Source organism: Pezoporus wallicus, unplaced genomic scaffold (genome assembly GCF_028554395.1).
Source record: "Pezoporus wallicus isolate ANWC-B61680 ecotype Strahan unplaced genomic scaffold, APGP_CSIRO_Pwel_v1 contig_161, whole genome shotgun sequence".
NCBI lineage: Eukaryota > Metazoa > Chordata > Aves > Psittaciformes > Psittacidae > Pezoporus > Pezoporus wallicus.
The window spans coordinates 4716012-4736287 of NW_026642654.1; the positions used below are offsets into that span (position 1 = coordinate 4716012).

Consider the following 20276-nt stretch of genomic DNA (forward strand, 5'->3'; position numbering starts at 1 on the left):
ATGGGTTGTTTAATACTGTACACCTTGTGTGGGTTTCCTTCAGAAAATTAATTGCCTGTAGACAAGACGACAGAAAATATTTCCCTCAAGTAGCCCATTTTTCCAAATCAAATTGGAATGTGCAGAACACAAAACTGTAAGAGTTTTGTCACCATTAGTCAAAACACCTCTGTCACAGAGGAAGAGAACTGGCTCCAAAGAAATTAATAGCCTGTTCTCATAGTAAATTCACAAGCAGCTCTTTCAGAAGTTACTAACAGAAAAACGTACTTATGTAAAATGTGACTGCCTCCCTGTGAAAGAAGTGAAAGGAAAGGAGAGAAGGAAAAAAGAAAAAAGAGGCCTCTGGGTTAACATAATATATATTATACATAATACAAAAAGGACATAGTTCCAGTACACTTGTTACATGACAAATTTAGACATGCTTTAGAATTTTGACATTTTTCTAAATGTGATCCCATGTCTCCTAATCTGTGAACCACAGGACTTGCTGCAAGGTACAACACTGATGCTTATATTGAAGAAGAGAGGGGAAAATGGTATTTTTTTAAATATAACAAGAGAGAAAATTAAATGCAAGACATATAAGCTAATTAAGCTTTGCAAACCTGAGTAAAAGTATTGTTCATGTTGTATTAGAAATGACATTTCAGGACAAGGATGTAAATTAACTCACAAGCTGGTCAGAAGTGAGTCGAAGCGTTTTTTTGTAACTGATTCCAGACAATGACAGATAACTTGAGCTGGTTTGTAATGATCCGAGATTTTGTTTGGCAGCTCTAGGGTCTTCATCGCTTGAAGAAGATTCATCTTTTATTCTGGAACATTGCACACACAGAAAATGATGTTATGTCAGTAAATGCATCTCCGTATCCATTAAAAATGCATTAACAGTGAGTCACCAAGTCAGCCATTGATTCTCTGCTCCTAAGTACTGTCTCACAGGAGGTCATTCACATCATGGCTTTAAATATATCAATGAAGTGCTGAATTCCCATTCACACATATTCCCCATTATTCATACTTGGACTGTACTAGCCATTCACTTGTCTATAAGCTAGTTTCCATTGTTCAAATTTTAGAGATGTAGGTTAATGTGCCATATTGACTCAAAAATCTCATAGTGGTACAAAAAAAAAAAAATAAACCAAAACATAATACCCATTTGATACTGTAACTGCAAAAAATCCTCAGTTTCAAAAGGAGGAGTTCACTATGCTGGCCTTCTCTCTCCCCCCAGAGAATTTAGCAATTCATTAAAAAAATAAAGGCGATTGAAATTTGGTTACAAATTCCTTCTTTCAATGAGCAACTTTAGATCACTGGATTATTCTTTTCCAGGATTTGCAGGATTATCCCATTCAGGATATGATGATGAAAAGTCACAAAACCTGAGCTCCTTTACACAATTCTGTTTAAATACACATCAATATCATTTATTTTTTTTTCTACTACAACCATTTTTTTCAGAAATTTTTTAAGGACATTTTTCTTCAGAGTGAAAGTTTTCCTACAAAAACAAATCTATCACTTTAGGCAGAAGGTAAAACATCCTTTCAGGTCCTGCAAATCTCATCTTTAAAACAATTAGCGTTTAGCCTCTTTCACACCTGGATGTTGTTAGATGTTACAAAGTCTTGATCCAATATCAAGGTACTGCATGCCATGACAAGCAATACTTAAAAGCCTGTCATATCCTTTGTAACATCAGGTCTCAAAAGCTTTACCTACATATCACATTTTGCTTGCAAGCAATAAATTCTTAATGTCAGATTTCTAAGGCCAGTTAAAGTTTAAACAAAGAACACCAATTACAGAATCTACTGAGCTTGAAGTCTTAATCCTACTTTAAAGTTTATCTTTAAACAACCACGTAAGAAACAGACCTAAAAGACACATGTCATCCTTAAAATGAAAATCAGTCTTTCTGATTTATTCCATGGCACTCTCAAACTCAGAGAGGCAAATGAGATAACAGCTAGCCTGCTACAGAATGAGGAATCCTCCTTCCAGCACATTCACCTGGACTGCAACTGCTGACCTTCAAGAAGAATGACAGCTAATGCTTTTTTGTTCTGTAAAAGTGATACCTGAACTTCATTAGCATAAAGCATATTTGAATATGGCCCTTTTCAGCTCTAAGTGCAGACGGCATCTATATGGCATGTATTTACAGCAAGATCTGCATGCATCGAGAAAGGGCAAGGTAGGAGAGTGGTCCCTGGCAAACTCATCCCTCTGAAGCAAGTTAAAGCTCATCTTACAGAACCCTCCTGAAGGGGAGATTCTGGCTATACAGTATGACTAATTTGGAGAATGCGACAGAAGGGACTTCTGTAATCCTTGAAAGAAGCAATAGAAAGCATTAATATTGCCTTTGAAAAAGCCTCTTCAAAGACTTAGGTCCCTGAACTTCCAAAGATTGCAGAAACAAATGAAATCGTCAGGCCATAAAAATATCAGAAATCTTAGAAACTGAAACCCGACAGCTGCATGGGGTTGTCTATGATGCTCCCTTGAAATCCCTAGAGAGATACATACAGATCTGGCGAACTGCTCCAATAACTGTTTGTTTTCAAGGGATTGGAATTTGTGTCACAGAGCTGCCAGCCAAACCACAGAAATGCTAGGGAACACTCACAAGGTCTGAAACCCTGCCATGGGTAGAGCTTTTCTATCTGCACTTATCTGGTGCATTGAGTAACAAATTAAATGTATTTCATTGACACAGAATTTCTTTGTTCAAATAAATTGTTTATTTTTAAACAGAAACTCCTGCACATTTCAAGTACAGATACTTTCGGGGGTACCTGTTTGCCATGCTCAACTGTGAAGAGTCTTCTCCTGTAAGTCCACTCTCACTCATACCTTGCTCTGGCTTTGTTTCCTGTAAAAATACCAGCATGAGAAGCTGTCAATTTTCTTTTAGGGAGAGAGCATGTGTTTTTAGAAAAATGCTTGAAAACCAAGTTCTGTCTTGTACAGGCCTGCTAAAAATCAACAGCATGTTTGTTTCTTTGCTTGTAAGCAAAGAAAACTTCATGGGTTTCTTAAAAAAAAAAAAAAAAAGCTGCACAAAGAACTAAAAATTGCAAATATTAAAATCAGAAGAAGAATTACGATTTAGTTTTGTGTGGAATTAGTACAGAAATACCAGATTATAGATTTAGTATTACTGAAGTTCTGGTATCAATCCTCTAATTACACAGTTCATGCACCTGAAATACTTAGATTTCATCTGAAAAAGCAACATATGACTCTGTAGAAGAAAAAAAAAAAACCTAACTTTCACAGAATCATTAAAATTTTTAACGTAAGAAAACTTTCCAAGCTGATTTTATACTGAGTAGATGCTAAATTCTACCAATTTCATCTCACTAGATTTTTAAACAGTGATTTTTAAACACACAAACACCGCCACCACCACCACCCCTTTCCATTTTATAGCTGACACTGCTCAACAGATAACCAAATACTTCCATTAAGAGAGAAATTCTAAAAACTTCAGTGAACTATCAAAACTAAAATCTCATGCTCTGAAGCCCATACCCACAGATCAGTACAATGGTTATTTCACGCAAGGCTAAAAAGTTCAACTGAGGCATAATCATAAAAACATATTAGATGTCATTTTCTCCCCTCAAGTACTAATGCTTTACTAGTATAAATTAATATGAAGAGGTTTCATTAGCCAACTTTAAAGATTAAATATGTCTAGACAGGAGATCAATATTTCATATAAAACTTTGGGTTTTTTCCACTGTTCTTTAATGTTCATCCATGGCTTTAAGACCACAAACTTTTAATGCTCAGAAAAAGAAATTTAAAAAGACTTTTGTTAGTTTTCCATCTTAGGTTTTGCTGAATTTTACAGCTTACTACTCATAAGTATGTCTGTTCTTCAGCTATCTAAAGAAACCTCCAGAAGGGCAGATAATCTGCATGAAAACATTAAATGAGCAGCACCAGTCTTGGATTCTAGGTTCCAAACACATATTTAATCCATTAGATAATACTGCCTCAAGTTTGTGTAATGAAAATAAATGCAGAACCAAAGTACTGCAGACAGATGTCTCAAGCAGGGTCTGACAAAACTTTCTGAAGTCAAAAGAAGTCAGACTTTAGACCTTGCTTAAACATCTTTTAATATGTGTATCCTCAGTCAAACTGAATATTGAGTTATTCTCAGAAGCAAAGTTCTGAGGGATGAATATAGAGGTATCCAGCTTTCCCACTGCAACCAGAAGGAAACTGCTTGCTTCTTAAACTTACCTCTTTAATAGCACTGTTCCTCCCTCGCCATGAAAACCACCACCTTCCACCTTTCTTGGGCATCTTGTCCCTCATTATAGATTCCACAGTGGCCTGTGATAAATGGATGGTAACATAAAAAAAAAACCAAAACAAAGGACAACCTGATATATGCAAATGAAAGTGTCAAACACACAATTTTAACTGATAATAAATAGAAGAGAAATAAACATACTGTCTGTGGACCATAAATTCTACTAAAGCAAAATCTAATGGTGTCCAGAGCTGCTCTGAAGTAACTTAAGCATGAATACTTATGGTATTTTTAAAAGGAAAATGAAAAAGAGATAAAAAATCAAAGAAGAAAAAAAGCATAAGTAGATATTAGTATAATGTCTAGAATGAAGAGCCTACTGTTTTAAAGTTGAAGTTACTTAGTTCAAATTATATAAAAAAAATTAAAAAAAGAAAAATGTCACTTCCCAAAAGAGTTCTCAAGCAAAACAGTAACAAACCGACAAGCAAGAGTTTTTTTAAAAATAGCTAGAGTTCATATTTAATCATCAGTTTAGAAATAAGCAAAAAGTTACTAGCTTTTATGAGTTCAGTATGATGCTATGAATTTGACTGACAATGCTAGAACTGTTTTCTTTTTAAACCCTGGCTACTTTTCTTTGGTTATATCTACTACACCTCAGTAAAGAAAAGGGGTTTTTGTCTTTCAACAAACATAATGACTGGAGCTTTATGCACTGTAACAAGGAGAGCTGAATTCTTTCACTCAGAGAGCAAGCAAAAGACAAAAGGGTAAAATACTACAGTGAATGGGAAAATATTATACCACAGTAAAGGTGGCCACAGTGTTTGGTATGCCTTAAAAATAGCTTAGCCACTGTAAGGAACAATGCATCCCTTCTCTCACTTTTTCCATGGGAAATGACAGAGGAATCAATGTGAGCAAATAACTTGAAAACTTTTCAAACAAAATAAGAAAAGTAAGGAGCAGATGGAGCAACTGAGAACGGAATGCCACTGCTGAGAACAATGGCTACAATTTAAAAATGTCCTTAAACATATGGACAACTTCAAGCACATGTCCTATTGACTTTTAGTGAGATAATTCACATGCTTATAATTAGGGATTCAAATGTATTAAGAACGAGTGACGGTTTTTTGCAAAGTTTTCAACCACTTCCTAAAGCCTGTTTTGATAAAGTATCTTAGTACTCAGTTCCATTATTACAGCAAATAAAAACTGTAAGTAACAAGTTATTAAGAAAACCAGTAAGATGACTGGTAGCATAAATTAGGAATTTCAGTTTCAGAGGCACAGTTCAGTCAACTAAACCTTCCCAATTATACAGACTGATCTAACTACATATACTGGCTAGTCCACTGAATTCAAATTGCACTCTCTAGAAAATTATCAGCCTTCAGCATATAAGTTGATTATGTAAAAAAAAATGAACACACTGAATTTCACACTCATAGACTTCTTAACTGATAACTTACATGAATGATGGCGTAACCGTAACACTGTTGAAAGAACTACCATTTCCCTTAATGGAAAAATATTTCATTTCCATTCTTTCAATTTTATCCTAGGCAAAACCCAAAACATCTAGCATGGGCATCAGTGTTTAATTAAAAATGCAGTTACTTTGCATTATCTTTATGAGATCTCACAGGCACCTATCAAGGTCTGTGGAAATGCCCAACAAATACAGACCAGGATAACCATACACCTTCTGTGGGCATTTGAGTTCCATGGATGAATTCCACCTTTGACAAGTATTTGCATATTAGAATATTTGCAGTAAAGCATGAAATATGTGGCTCTAACATCTGTGAAATTCAAGCCAGGTTTACCACATGCTTGGGACATCCAGGATCAGTTTATTTTATATTGGGATGCTACAGTGCAGCTATACATGCATACATATGTGATGTGGCACTAAGAAAGAACACAGTGGTAGAGAGTATTCTCAGCTTGAAGAAATTTTTATCCCACATTCATCTCAACAGAGATAGTATTTGAATTCACATGTATTAAACCCAAAGACATGTGAAGTACTGGAAATGGTAGGAGAGTTTGAGTCCCAAACATCATTTAATCCACTGCTACCCAGGATATAAAATAGTACCAATGATGATACTACTTAGTAGTATTGCAGTGTGCCTTTCTGTCCTAAGCATCTATGTGGCACCAGGTCCCATGGAACTGAATTAAGTTAATGAATGCATTTAAGACAAGCCAAGACATATAACTACCACATAGTCATAGCTATCTGCCACTACCTACCTAGTTTGTTTATGAACAATCAACTGAAAAATAGAAAACTAGCAAGCTACAGGCCTTCTTGACCTAGTATTTAAAGCTTATTCACTGAGGTTAAAATTTCTAGCCTCTATTTTTATTTGATAATATATGCTCTATACAGATAAAATGGAAAGCAGTCATCAGGTATTCAGCTACAGCAAACATGAACATGGGTCAATAAAATTTCTGTTTATAATCCATATTAATGAAGGAAAACAGGAAGTTTTCCTTATTTAAAATATTTGTAAAGTTCTTAACCAAGCAAATAAATGCTAATCACAGATCAAATTGAGTCCTGCTTATTCAGCCCCTAGCATAAAACTAGATGAATGGTTGCGTGTGGATAAGTATTACTGATGTATAGATCCTCTTGTGCAACAACCCTCTTCCCTGCCTTAATAAATGGCAGAATATCATAAGTCATCCTCTGATCAACCTTCATTTTCAATCTCACCTTTGGCAAAGGTTTCTGGAATGCCTGCATTGCCAGCAGAAGGGGACCGGCTGTTGTCCAGTTGTAGTACCTGGGCATGCAAGAGAGACAATTACTGCACTTTGTAATCCCAAGATTCCAATTCACAATCTACTTAGTATTTATCATCTGGCAGGTGCCACGGTTTAAGCCCAGCCATCTTAATACTGCACCAGTAATAGCAGACCCACCTCATTCCACATTACGTTCACAGGTATTTACGACATACACATTTCAAGGTAGGCAAGAAAAGCTATGTCCTGATGTAGACAGGGTATTTTTCATACATTCCTTATGGCCTTATTATATTTACTTTCACATGAGCCACTTTTTTTTTTTTTTTACAACTGTTTACACTGTTTTTCCATCAAGGAGCTACATAAATGTTAGGGGCTTTAGTCCGTATGTCAAACTTTTGCTATTATGTGCTGAACATGGGTCAACTTTTACAGGCAGCAGGACAGACAAAATACTGTTTAGAGAAGATGAAGCTCACATGACATCCAGAGAATGAGACAGTCATATCCTCATTAAGTACTCCTCTCTCTTCCCCAGTACATCAATAGGCAGGTAAACACTACCATCAAAGTCACAGAACTATGTCAAGGAAGCTGTAAGTGACTTGCCTCAGACCACAGAGAGAGTCAGGTATAAGGCTGTAACATACCTGCAATACAAACTATCCCATAAGGATGTACCAGGCATGTCAGATTTGTGTGAGTGATGTCTATGACTAAGGGTAGCCTCACCTCTAAGTGCAACAAAATGCCATGATCTCTCCTCTACTCTGTAACATTGTATGCCAGATGCAGGGAGTTCCCAAGTTAAAACATCATGCAAAAAGCTGCACCTAGCATAGACTGTAGTGCTGCACTGCTGCCAGCAGTATAAACATATGAAGTAATCTCTTAGCCTTGTAGAAATAGAAGTCTTATACTTGGTGGGTGAAGTTTGACAAGCAATACCTTCATAGAGACACATTAGCAAAATATTCAGTATATGCAAACTGCTAGGTAAAGAGTGCTTGCAAGACTGCCATATCCCTGTAAATATTAATTACTCAAACTGGCTCAGGGCAAGCCTTAGGAAGTTCACATCCTATTTCATTTTTTACTCTGCCAGTTGAGTGTGAACACCATTAATATTTAATACTAGCTTCTTTAAATTCAAATTGTATCAACTAGCTATAACAGGTCATCTGAAACTGCTCTTTACTTTCAAGGAGGAAAGGTAGCTAGCAGGGCCTGAATTCTTTGGAGAGTTGACTCTTTCAGGATGAGTCTAAGCTATGAACATTCAAAGCCTATTTTTCAGCTACAGTTCAATTTCTCTAACACACTGAAATGCCACAGAAGTATTTTTGCTACAACAGTACTATTTTTTTTTTCTTGAAATACACTTACTTATTTCCAATTTTAACCACAAGGTTAGGGTCATCAATGATAGCAGGATTGTCCACAAACTGCTGGTATGTTACTGCATGTTCTAAGAATTCTTCTGTGGGGAGAAAAAACTGCATTTGTAAAGCATGCATTTATTATGTCTGGGATGGCCAACCTAAATATCTTCGCACCTCTCAGACAAGCAGGGTTTACAATTCTGGGTCAACCCTTCATTACAAGGGTGCCGAGCTTAGCAGTGGAAGTGCTAATATAGAAGCAAAGTATTCAGAGACTCAAGCTCAGAAGATGCTGAGTATTTCTTTGTCTGCTGGGTGTCTTTCCTGTTCAAAATACAAGCTAAGAGAAAGCTCAGGGATAGAACTGTGAGGGAGGAAAATCAGGCTTCTACAAGGCAAGGAAGTATTTTATCATGTATTTCACTGATCCTCTGTCCAGGTTAGGAGAAGGAACTGACAGGCTCAAAGCATATGCAAACCCACAGCCAGAAACTTAATCTTATCACTTCTAAGGCCTACAGCAAAGTGAAAATGTTTGAGCATACCCCTTCCACTGGCTGTGGCTCCTTTCACAATGTCTATGTAATTTACAAGTGATGCAGTAACAATTCAACTCCAGTAAATAATAGTATATTTGAAATACTTTACAATTGGCTTCTAAACAGCAATCAGTGCAGCATCAGGCTTGTATGATTTTTATGATGTCATAACTACAGAAAACACAAGTCTTAACACATTTATGCTCACATTATGCAGCTGGAAGTTTAAGGCACAGAGCAGTGTAAATGATTTATCTAAGAGCTACATATAATATTTGAGGTAGAGCAGGTACTCAGCTTAAAAGTTTCCAACTCCTCCTTCTAGTGTTCCCATTTATAGACCACCTTTTTCCATTCCTGACACCAACAGCTGTGACTTCCTAACTATATACTGTACCAAGCAGAAAAGATACCATTAATACTATCATGATACAAACCTTAGTACTATCACGAAATTAAAAACAAAACAAAACAAAAACAAACACAAAACCCAATGCAATAAAATACTTAAGAAATTTAGTATGTAGTGAATTACTAAAAATTACTAAAAATCATCATTCCTATATAAGTCCACTATTTTAAATATGAAACATTCTAGGTATCTAATCATTACAGGGACAGCATTTCTCCTCGCAACACATTCCTGAATACAACCACAGGAGGGCACTGCTTCTTCAGTCTAGGACGCTAAAGCTTGGCTGCCAGCACATGCCTATGTAACAATGTCATTCTGTACCTTTGGTTATTTCTCTGTTATCAGTAAGGCCTCCGCAGAGAGAAATTGCAATGGAAGGTAAATCTCGAATTCCGTCTGAGGTGCTTTCAGCTCCACTGTCTACACCTGAGCTACCACCAGATTGTGGAGATTGGCTGGCAGATCGCAGCCCTGTGTCACTCGTGTTCCTGCACTGGACATTATCCCCACTGGAAAAGAAAAATCAGGAATTCAATTTTCACGTATTCATTCCCAAATTCATTCCCTTCAGCAAGCACCTTTTACATCTGACACACAGTTGGGGGAAGGGGGGGAAGGGGGAAAGAGGAAGAACCTAAAGAAATTTGCTTGGTTTTACCATAAAAGTAGTATAGGCCTCATGTGCCCTCAAACATTAGATTGCTTCTTCTTACTTGTCCAGACTAAGCATGTATAATTATAGCTTCACATATGTACAAGAGACAGGAAAAATAAGGCAATAAACTGTAAGATCTTAGTAGACTATATAATGCTTGCTACTATAAGCAGAGTTTATACTAGAACTATTCCCACCCAGGCACAAGAATAAACCTATTAGTTTATTATTTTATTTATATTAATTATACAAACTGATAGCTAAATCCAAAACAAAAGATGCATCTGCTTGTGTATTTATGTCATGTATATACAAATAAAATACTCTGCATATAAACTACTAGGATAAAAAAAACTGAGAAACAATAAATCATTGTACCCACTTAAAAACTGCAGATAGATGAGATCATTATTACAAAGTGCAGGCTCATCAAATTCTGCTTTCCACTCCAGATTTATATGAATACATTTGAAAAAGGAACTTTCAATCCAACTTTTTTCTCCATATTACTATCTTCCTCAATTTTATTAAAGTGCTAATATCACAACAGCTGAGTTTAAGCAAGCAAGAGTGAAAAATAAAATATGCAAGCTACTTCAGTTGCTCCTCAATGACTTTTAGTGAAATGACTGGAGTATGATGTGGAAAGAGGACTATAAATGTTATAAGAGGCTCTAATAAAGATCAGAACAAGTTGGAAATTATTTTATTTTCAGGGTGCAATACTTGCATAAACAGATCTGTTATGCACCTTCCAAAAATTATTTTGTAACATTCATATTTATAGGTGATCACCCACTGTATAATAACGCTAAAGCAGTAATTTGGTGCTAATACTATTAATAGTAAAGTATGTTCCTCATGGTAATAAGGAAGGACATGGGGATAAATATATCCCAAGGCCAATTGTTCTCCCAGGGCATGTGAGTAACACTCAGAAACATCAGTGTATATCACGTAACAATCCACAATCAACATATTATGCTTAACTGATCAAAATAGAAAATCAGTTTCAAGCACACTTTTCAGGCTCAAATGCAGAACCTTTCAAAAACTCTAATATTCTTCTCTGCAGAGTTTTATTTCCCTTCTGCCTTCATGTCTACTTGGACTTTTGTCCTGGGTTCAGCACGAATTACCTGAACGAGTTACCTGACTGGGTTTAAACCACGACAACTTTGAAAAAAGGTCTTATCTGGTGGGCAATGAACCTGGAAGGTGACAAGAGTTCTTTAAACAGTCAAAATATAAGCAAAGGACTTATACTTCTTGGGGAAATAAAGTGCAGCAACTTCTGGATCCATGTCGGTGAGGTCATCTAAATAGACACCATCAGCACCAAGATGCCGGCTTCGTTTGTCTGTAAGGGACAGCACATATAAGACTATTAATGATCATTTTCTTAACAACAAGCCAGAACTGTTATTACTGTTTAACTATTCATTTTAAGATTGAGAAACCAAACAAATTATAACAGTTTGTGAACTATATGGTACTGCAAAAAATTTCAAAACAAGTTGCTCATATACATTGTTTGGATTTTGTCCAACATACATATTTTTTTTCTTTTTTATAACAGCGGACAAGTTCTGAGATATGCTGAAGCCTCTCTGTCCAAGGCAAAACAAGTGGGAATTAGAAGTCAGGGTCACTGTAGGAAAGCAGCAAAGGAAAAGTATTTGCATAGGCCTATTACCACAGTAAGGCAATCAGAGCCTTTAGTCTTCGAGAACTAATCTTCAATGCCCTCTTGCAAAGGGAAATAACACAACAGACTATACTATAGTCACTAATACACTGTAACTGGCTTGTTATGGAGACAACTCACAGTTTAGCACATACATCTGATGTGTGTGTACATGCACCACTGTAAGGGACAAGACAACCCTCCCGTGTCTTTAATTAGTACCAACAGACAGTCATTGCTGTCCTCTTGTGGCTGGTTCATCTAGACAAGTAACTGTTGTAAGGCCAAAACCTAACTTGGAATTCATTCTAAAACCCATGACTTCTCCCTGTCCCAGTTACCAACATCAAACATCAGCAAAGAAATCAGAAAAAGAAGTTATGTAAAGGCCAAACAGCAGAGTAACATTGTAATTTTTTTATCGTCAAAGATAGTGAAACACATGGGGAAGTGGTTAAGAAACCTGTATGTCTACTGATTAAAATCAGCTACATAAACCAAGCTTAAATAGGCTTTACATAATTACAGAATTATCAGAGCTCTAAAACACAACATCTGTAAGTAAATAAATTTCATGTGAGGATTGTAACACTTATTATACAATAGCATGGATATAAAGCCCAGAAATTAAGAAGTAGGAAAGCAGACAGAGTTATATTTCACAAATTCAGAACAGAACATGCACCACAAAGAACTGAAATTGCTCATGTAAAACGAAAGCACCTTATTCTGTGGCAAATCTGCGGTTTGTACAAAGGACACACTACCACTCTGTACCAGAGCACAGAGGTTCCACAATTTCCAGAAACGCATAACAACTCAGAAAGTAGTCAGAGCAGGTGAACCAGCTCTCCAGTTTGCTTGTACCAAAACCTGAAAACTCTGAATCAGTGTGGATGAATTTGGAACAAGTTTTGTAAGTCTTGCTCATGTGCACAGAGCTGCCAAAAATCCCAAACCAAGAAGAATCTTGTGCCTTACTACATGGCTCCTGTGAAAAGAAGGCTGCACAGCTCAGGTTTGGAAGTTTACAGTTTTCCAGATGTGAAAGTGCCTTCAGGGCACAGATTAATTTAAATGGCAATGAAATACTTTATCACCATGAAATTTAAAGATTAAATCATACATATAAAAGTGAAGAATCAAGACCTTTACCTTTTTTTCTGGATGGAGAATCTGTCTTGCCAGCTGGTTGGGTTGAGCAAGCTGTAGCTTGTTTTATTTCCTCATTGGCAGGCAATGGTTGTACAGCTGCTCCTGGAGACTCTGTCTCTGGCTTATTTGTCTCAGCTGGTAAGGGCTCACTTTCAGCAGCAGTTGCTGCATCTGCTTGTCTAAGAGCAGGTAGAGGAGACTCAGTCTTAAACTCCTCTATAGGAGAACTCTGGATGACCCGAAAGTGAGTGCTTTCAGAGGGATTTACATCCACCACACTGGGTTCCTTTGCTTTGAGCAGAGGACTGGCCTGTGAGGAAAAACAAAGACTGCTATAAAGAAAAGCTATTAAATGCAACAGCCAGAGTTTAATCTGTTCTGATCACTTCAGCGAGATCAGATTCTCAAGGTAAGCAACTACAGCAGAAAGCTACCACTGAGGTGGAGACTACAGTGTACAAAATGCCTCTCTGCTGTGTATTTGCTACTCAAAATTCATCTGTATCTTGGGGCCAAGAAAGACTTGCTCTGCAATGTGCTTTACTGTCCTCATTTCCCACTCACCTGCCTGGGAGCATATCATAGCTCCTACCCTGCCCTCCTTCCTGCAGAAATCCTAGCTTTTCTCCAGAAGGTAACCCTGACAAGCATAAGAAGGAAGTGCAGACTGCAGTTCATACACAATCAGGATGCTCCCAGGGACCAGACACTGTCATTCATCTATAGCCCAGATTCAGACTTTAAGATCACTTCACAGGAACAATTCCAAATCTTCTCTCAGTGTGGGACAGGAGGAGTTCTTACAGTGGAAAGCTGAACCCCGACAGCAGCAGCTGTATAGCTGCTATAATGTTCACATGATAGCAAACAAACTCTTACACAAATATTAAGACTGTCCAAAGCATAACTCTCAATTCAGGTAAGGTCAGATCAATTCTGAATAGATTGGCTAGGGACATAGGCAGGGACTGCAGAGGGAAAAGCTTCCAAGAGTAAGATTTGCTATACACACTAGGCTGTGTGACTAGGATAAAAACGAAACGCCTAAATCTAATAACAGGAAACCCTAAATTATAGACTGGAAATGCCAATTTGAAATTCCTGCCTGGACCTGTGCACTTGAATTAGTTCTCTACTTACAGAAAATAGCTCCCAATTTTCTAACATACATGAGGAGGAGAATAACACAGAGGTGATGAAGCAGCTCATCTATGGCCTACTAAAGAAGAGGCCAGAGGTTTTCTGAAGGAATTAAGAATTCTGGATTTCCATCCCTTCTTTTGTCACTAGCTAACAACAGTGAATTAAAGATAAATATAATAGCACCATTATACTTCTGGTGGCACCACCAGAATGCAGTCTTCTTTCTGAAGAGGATACCCACTTCCCCGGCCTACAAAGCAGCAATTTTGTTTCTTTATACTGTTCCTGACCCCAGCACTCCTACAGGCCTTTCTGCAGAGAAGCCAGCTTTGAGGAGAAGAGGCCAAATCCTGCACCATCCCTGCCCCGTAGCTGCAGTATGCTACTGACCTTTGTTTCTCATACCCTGAGGCAGGCATAACCCCTAAGTCACCCCTTTCATCTATGAAAGCTCTGACTCCACAGCTGTCATATGGAGCTGGTCAATACCTGACTGACCTGCAGTGTACACAGCTACACATGGCTACTGCACAACATGGGAGACAATGCTGCTGGCACACTGCAGATCCTGCCACCTAACTGAGCCAAATGGCTTCAGGGAGAAGACAGGCACCAAGCCAGTCAGCTGAGCCAAAAGAACAGCATGCCTGGGCATGCACTGACACAGAACTGTAAGTGTTTCTGGATGCTTATGTACTGAAAACAACCAATTTCAATTTTTGTGAATCACACTGCTAACACCAAGCACTAATTTCTATCTAAGATCATTTATGAATTTCAGTGATTTACCAAAGGACATTTGTTTTGATTTTATATGTTATTTAAGCTTCTAATTTTTACAAGATTAGGTCTCAGAGTCATTTTTTACCATGTATCATGGGTATTGATAACATACCCAGCAGAGGGTACTTTCCTGTACCTCCTAAGGAGCAAGATGCAATTCTCTTTCTTATATAAAACATGACAGTTTTCGGTAAAAACAGGATCCACTCCCTCTTTAGTAGTCTGCAACAGAATAAGTCCATGTGCCCAAGAGATGCTAGCCGGAATTAAATTACATTGGATACCTTTGCAGCTTGGGGTAGCTCTCCCCATGCCCAGTGCATGTGGGGATTATTCTTCAGCCCACTTCTGTCCATAGGTTTACTGACTAATTCTGAGTCACTTTTAGGAGTAGGAGGGCGTGAACCTGATGGGCTGAAGAAAACCAAACAAAAAATATTACAAAACCAAAAGTAACCACAACACATTAAGCACTTTCCAAACTGATATCCCCAACACAAAGCACTGGAGATCTAAATAGCCATTAGCCAACTTAAGCGTGAAAGCATGGAAAGACAGTTTAAACAGTTCAGGATCCTCTCAGACTGGCATTCAGAGGTCTCATCCATTTTTTATTAAGTGCTGTCACAGAAGCAGGATTTGAGAAGCTGAAAGAGATAAGACAGGACCACTGGACTTGAACATTTCAGGAGGGTTTTGTGTGGAAAAAAGTACAGGGATGGTACCAGCAGCAGCAGATGAATAGATGTTAGTACTGTTATAATGGATGGGAAGTGCAGAAATTACTCGCATCAGCAAGACATTTTAACCTGATTAAGTAATAAATTAGTCTAACGAATCCAGCTGATTACTTCTTTCTACTAAACTGCTCAGTTCTAGCCTTGGATGTAGGTTTATAGAGAAACCTCTAGAGCAGCAGAGCTGTACAAAGAATTTGAGTTCTTCCAGTTCAAAAAAGTTTAACTGTTTGCTTTGCTGACTACATAATAAAAAATATTTAATAATCAGTAAATTATTAGTTTGTAGCATATATGTAATGTAGTAAAGTCAACAATGTGACAGCAAGTCACATTTTTCCTTTTGTCCTTGAATTAGTGAATCATTATTTATATATAATATTCTGATTATCTATTCTGCCTTTAATGCCATATGTGTGTATGTAAATACAAGGCAGAGTTTTGCCCTGAGGGCCCTGAAGAAGTTTCTGGCTGCGAAAGGCTGTCCAATGGTCCATGCACATGTCTGCTTTATTGGTTCTGAGTATATACAGCCACAAGTAAGTTAGGATTAAGGTAGGCATCTAACTGCCAAAATACTACCCACTGTCCCAAAACAAAGCAGAAAAAATGCCACTGTCTGCTGAACTTTTGACACAAACACAATGGTGCCATCTTAATTCTCATTCTACAGATATTACTTTTCTATACAATAAAAAGTGAGGATTTAGTAGTAACAAACTGTTAGACCTTTAGAATTCTTTTCAGTTGATTTCTCCTTGTCGATTAATGTATAAATGTGAATACAACCTCAGGGTTGACTAGAATTATCATTGCAATGTCATCTTGATCTGAAGGCCCACAAGCAAATCAGACTGCAAACATGCAGCCAAAGGCAAACAGGGATAAATTATTTTGTATATAAAAACATTACAGCATTTTCATTCCTTATATCATCCAGGACATAAAACTAAATTTTCTATGCCATCAACAAACGTTAATACAGGGTTGGTGGCCTCCTAATAGGAGCTGTAAGGGAATTACAGAGAAATACTTTTACTTTTTTCTTCATAAGCCACATTGTTGTTTAACACTCCATACCTACTCTCTCTAACTTACACCTTTCTAGAACACCAACAGTAATCTCTATAGTTTATGGACACAGGTAGCCAGTTATGTCTACTACAGTCCTGTTTGTATTCTTCCTGTTTGTAAAGTTCTGCTTACATATGTAATGCCAGATGTCACCTCCTTCGCCTACACTGGGACTATTTTGGCTGCTGTTCACTTCATACCATTGCCATCAAAGTAAAATAAGACTGAAGACTAATAAATCTCACAACGCCATTCCTTTCATTGCATTTTTAAACTCAATTAGGTCAAATTGAATCCCAAGTTAATGTTATACTTGCACTAGGGGTCAGAAAGTCTGAACACCAAGACTGTGCATGATTTGTAATCCAGTGAGAGTATCCTGCAAATGCATCTGTGGATCAGACTAAAAATGGGCTTTCTATTCCTTACACCAGCAACATGTTTGTCTTGGACTGAACTATGTCTTGCAATTCCCCTGTCCTTAAATTGGCCACTGATTGCTGTGATAATTCCAGATTAAAAGAGAGCCACCCTTCCTGTCCACAATGCACAAGAAGGCAAACTTCAGTTCAATCATTCAGATCAGCATATCTGATTCACATCCCATAAATGCTGAATATTCATGTCACAGTCCTATGTATTCCTTAACCACTATGATTGCAATTAATGTAATCCAATGTCAAGAATACAGAACTTGACCTGTAGTTGGCAGTTCTGCAACAGGAAACCATGCTGATCTTTGCAGTGTTTCCCACTGAAAGCTAAGAGAGTCCTGAGAAAGCAGCAGTGTGAACTGAGAAAAAGTCCTGTCCTGACTGAGGCCAAATAAACTGGGAAAAGATAGAAGGAAAGAAACTTATCTCATGTACATGTCACAACAGCTGAGAACCTCTGAAGCTCCTTTGAGGTGGCCATAGTACGGCTTCCTGTTTCACATCAAGAAGAACAGTTGCAGACACAGAGAGGACCTTACTCAGGCAAATTACTACAGCACTTCAGCTGTGTATCTAGACTGCAGGACAGTGAACACTACAGCAAAGTTCATGGAGCCACCCAGAGCAAATCACTGCTCCATCCCTGTGCACTTGCCCTACACTGCCATGAAAAACACTAAGGAGAACAGTCTTGAATGTCCCAGGATCTCACCTTGATTGGTAATGCAACATTATCAATCAGGTAATGGTCAGGTTAAAGAGGGCAGATCCAGAAGCTGGGAAAAACCTCAAGAGCATCAGTTTGATGCAGCCTTACACACCTAGTATGGCATTTCTGCTGAGATAAGCAAAGAACAATTTAGCCTGATATATTACTCAAAGCTTCCCGAGCATTAATGGAGAATTGTACAGGTCATATTCAGGCACCTACTTTAAATTTTTCAACTGAGTTGCTGTGATTTCTGTCAACTCACTTAATGGAGAAAAAGGGCCTGGCTGCAGAACCTTGAAATATCTCAAATTTAAGATATCATCACAAGTGTCTGCATCCACTTACAGCTCTGTAGAAGAGAATCTACAGTCAGAGGAATCCTGCACTACAGCAAAGTAGTATGCCTTATCTATTGTGTCATCTTTACTCTGATACTCCCCCCCTTCAAAGTCCTCCCCTCCCCCACACCAGGGAACAAAGGAAGAGAAGTTCTCTTCTGGTACTGGGCTTCTCCCACTCCAAGTTCTGTACTCCTTACCGCTCACTTAATCTCCAGTCCTTGTTCTGCTTTTACTTTTGCAACCTATGCACAAGCAAACAAGTCAGGAAAGCCATGGAATAAAAACGTCCTTAAAATATACACTGACTGTAAAAAGCCACATAGAAATGCCAGTCTTCACAGGAATGTAAGTTCTCACTAGCTAAATTCTTCCCTTTTTCTTCTTTTTAATCATCTTCATCAACTTCAATTTTAATCCGTTTTCATTGGCCTGATTTTATATTGGCCATCCTCAACAGATGATTCATCAAGGTAATTTACCTCCAGTCAATGCCCTCAAGGAAGCAAGCAGAGGAAGTGGCTTTCAGTGTCTCTTTCAAGGTGCCTGGGTTAGCAATAAGCACAGTCAGAAGTTCAATGAAGTTCACATACTATTAATGTGTTAAAAGGATTTAAAAAGGAAAAGAGGAAGGACAACTGTTCTACCTGTCTGGAGGAGAAAAGTGAGAAGATTGTTGAGGACAGGAGTTAGATAGGCCTCCGTCTGCTGGAACAGTGAGAAGAGAGGTTTGCCCTGTGCAATCTATAGGCTTACTGGACAGCACAGCATGTTGGTACAAAGGAAAACAGGGTGTCATTATTCATGAGTGCTGATTAACACTTAGCTCTTTATGCATGAATGCTGAATTTACATCTAGAGCTTTCAAAATCCAGAATATTGCACTCTAAAAACAAACAGAACATACAGTTCAAAAAGGCATCAAAGGGGCAGGGTATTGACATATGCTGTCACCAAACTGGTGAAGTTAATCATAATAAGCTTTATAGTCAGTGAAGAAAGTTTCTTCCAGAATGCAGTTCAAAACATTTCAATTAAGCTCTTGCTCTGATTACATTGCCCCTCAAATACACAGACAGTATAATGAAATTAGGCTTCTTAGAATAATGTCTTGTAAATATTGCTCCACTCCAGTAGTCTGCATGGAGGATGTGGAGCACATGTGCGCAGGAGCACACAAACACACAGATTTCAGTGCACATTAGGCAAAAAATTGTCTCCTTCTGACAGTGTTCCGCAGACACAAGAAAGTCAGTCCAAACTGATCTGTTCTGACATCAAAGGTATACACAAGCACATAAATACACATACAGGAAAGAATAAGCATATTTCTGTATGTGTTTTTTTCACACAGTAAGTATTACTTGGGTAATATGTAGAGCCCTGGGTGACATGGTTTAGTGGGAGGTGTCCCTGCCCATGGCAGGGGGGTTGGAACTAGATGATCTTAAGGTCCTTTCCAACCCTAACAATTCTGTGATTCTATGATTACATGTCTATTTAACTGTGCAATTCAATAAATTAGCTTTGAAAAGGACACAAAAAGCTCATGCTCATTTAAGTAAATCTTATTTTTATACATCAACTCCAATCTTGAAAGTTCTTAAAAGGATTACACCCAAAGTACTATAGATTTATATACAGACACCCACTGAAGTCCTTACAAGGTGTGTGCATTAGGCAAAGATTCAGATTTCACAAAATATTCATCCTCTCTATAGTATTTCTACAAAAACAGCGACATTAACAGATAGAAACATTCTTCAGAATTTATGGGCCTGCATTTGTACATATGCATTTATTGAACCAAGGACAACGCTAACCCAAAGTTTTTGAACACTACCTGATTTCAAATATAGAAACCATTCATCTAGTAGTTGACATTTACCATGTTTGATACCTACATTTTTAGTAAGACTTCGTATAGCACTAGCCTATAAGACGTTAATGGAAAGAGGAAGATTATTTAGAACTGTACTAACAGAAAAAGTACCTTTGAAGAGGTGACCATTCTCCATCTGAATGAGGGTAAGATGAAGACTGAGAAAACATAGAAGCTGCAGGAGCCTTCATGTCAGATACATCATCAACACACACATCTGGAACAGGGATTCTAGGTATAGGGAAAGACGTGACATTTAACACCCATACTTAATAAC

General features: G+C 37.8%; 1 protein-coding gene across 4 annotated transcripts in view; it reads right to left on the reverse strand.

Moving 5' to 3' along the window:
- LPIN1 (lipin 1) overlaps nt 1–20276 on the reverse strand; it is an 80611-nt gene that overhangs the window by 11387 nt on the left and 48948 nt on the right. For 3 of the 4 annotated variants that reach the window (XM_057431774.1, XM_057431777.1, XM_057431775.1), the window contains 11 exons: nt 20111–20230; nt 18765–18872; nt 15107–15236; nt 12897–13206; nt 11321–11414; nt 9721–9908; nt 8450–8543; nt 7029–7098; nt 4276–4368; nt 2814–2890; nt 680–821 (listed from right to left, as the gene is read on the reverse strand). In XM_057431774.1, the coding sequence (XP_057287757.1) occupies nt 680–821; nt 2814–2890; nt 4276–4368; nt 7029–7098; nt 8450–8543; nt 9721–9908; nt 11321–11414; nt 12897–13206; nt 15107–15236; nt 18765–18872; nt 20111–20230 (1426 nt within the window). The remainder of the gene's footprint in view (nt 1–679; nt 822–2813; nt 2891–4275; nt 4369–7028; nt 7099–8449; nt 8544–9720; nt 9909–11320; nt 11415–12896; nt 13207–15106; nt 15237–18764; nt 18873–20110; nt 20231–20276) is intronic. The other variant, XM_057431776.1, reaches the window with a different exon arrangement.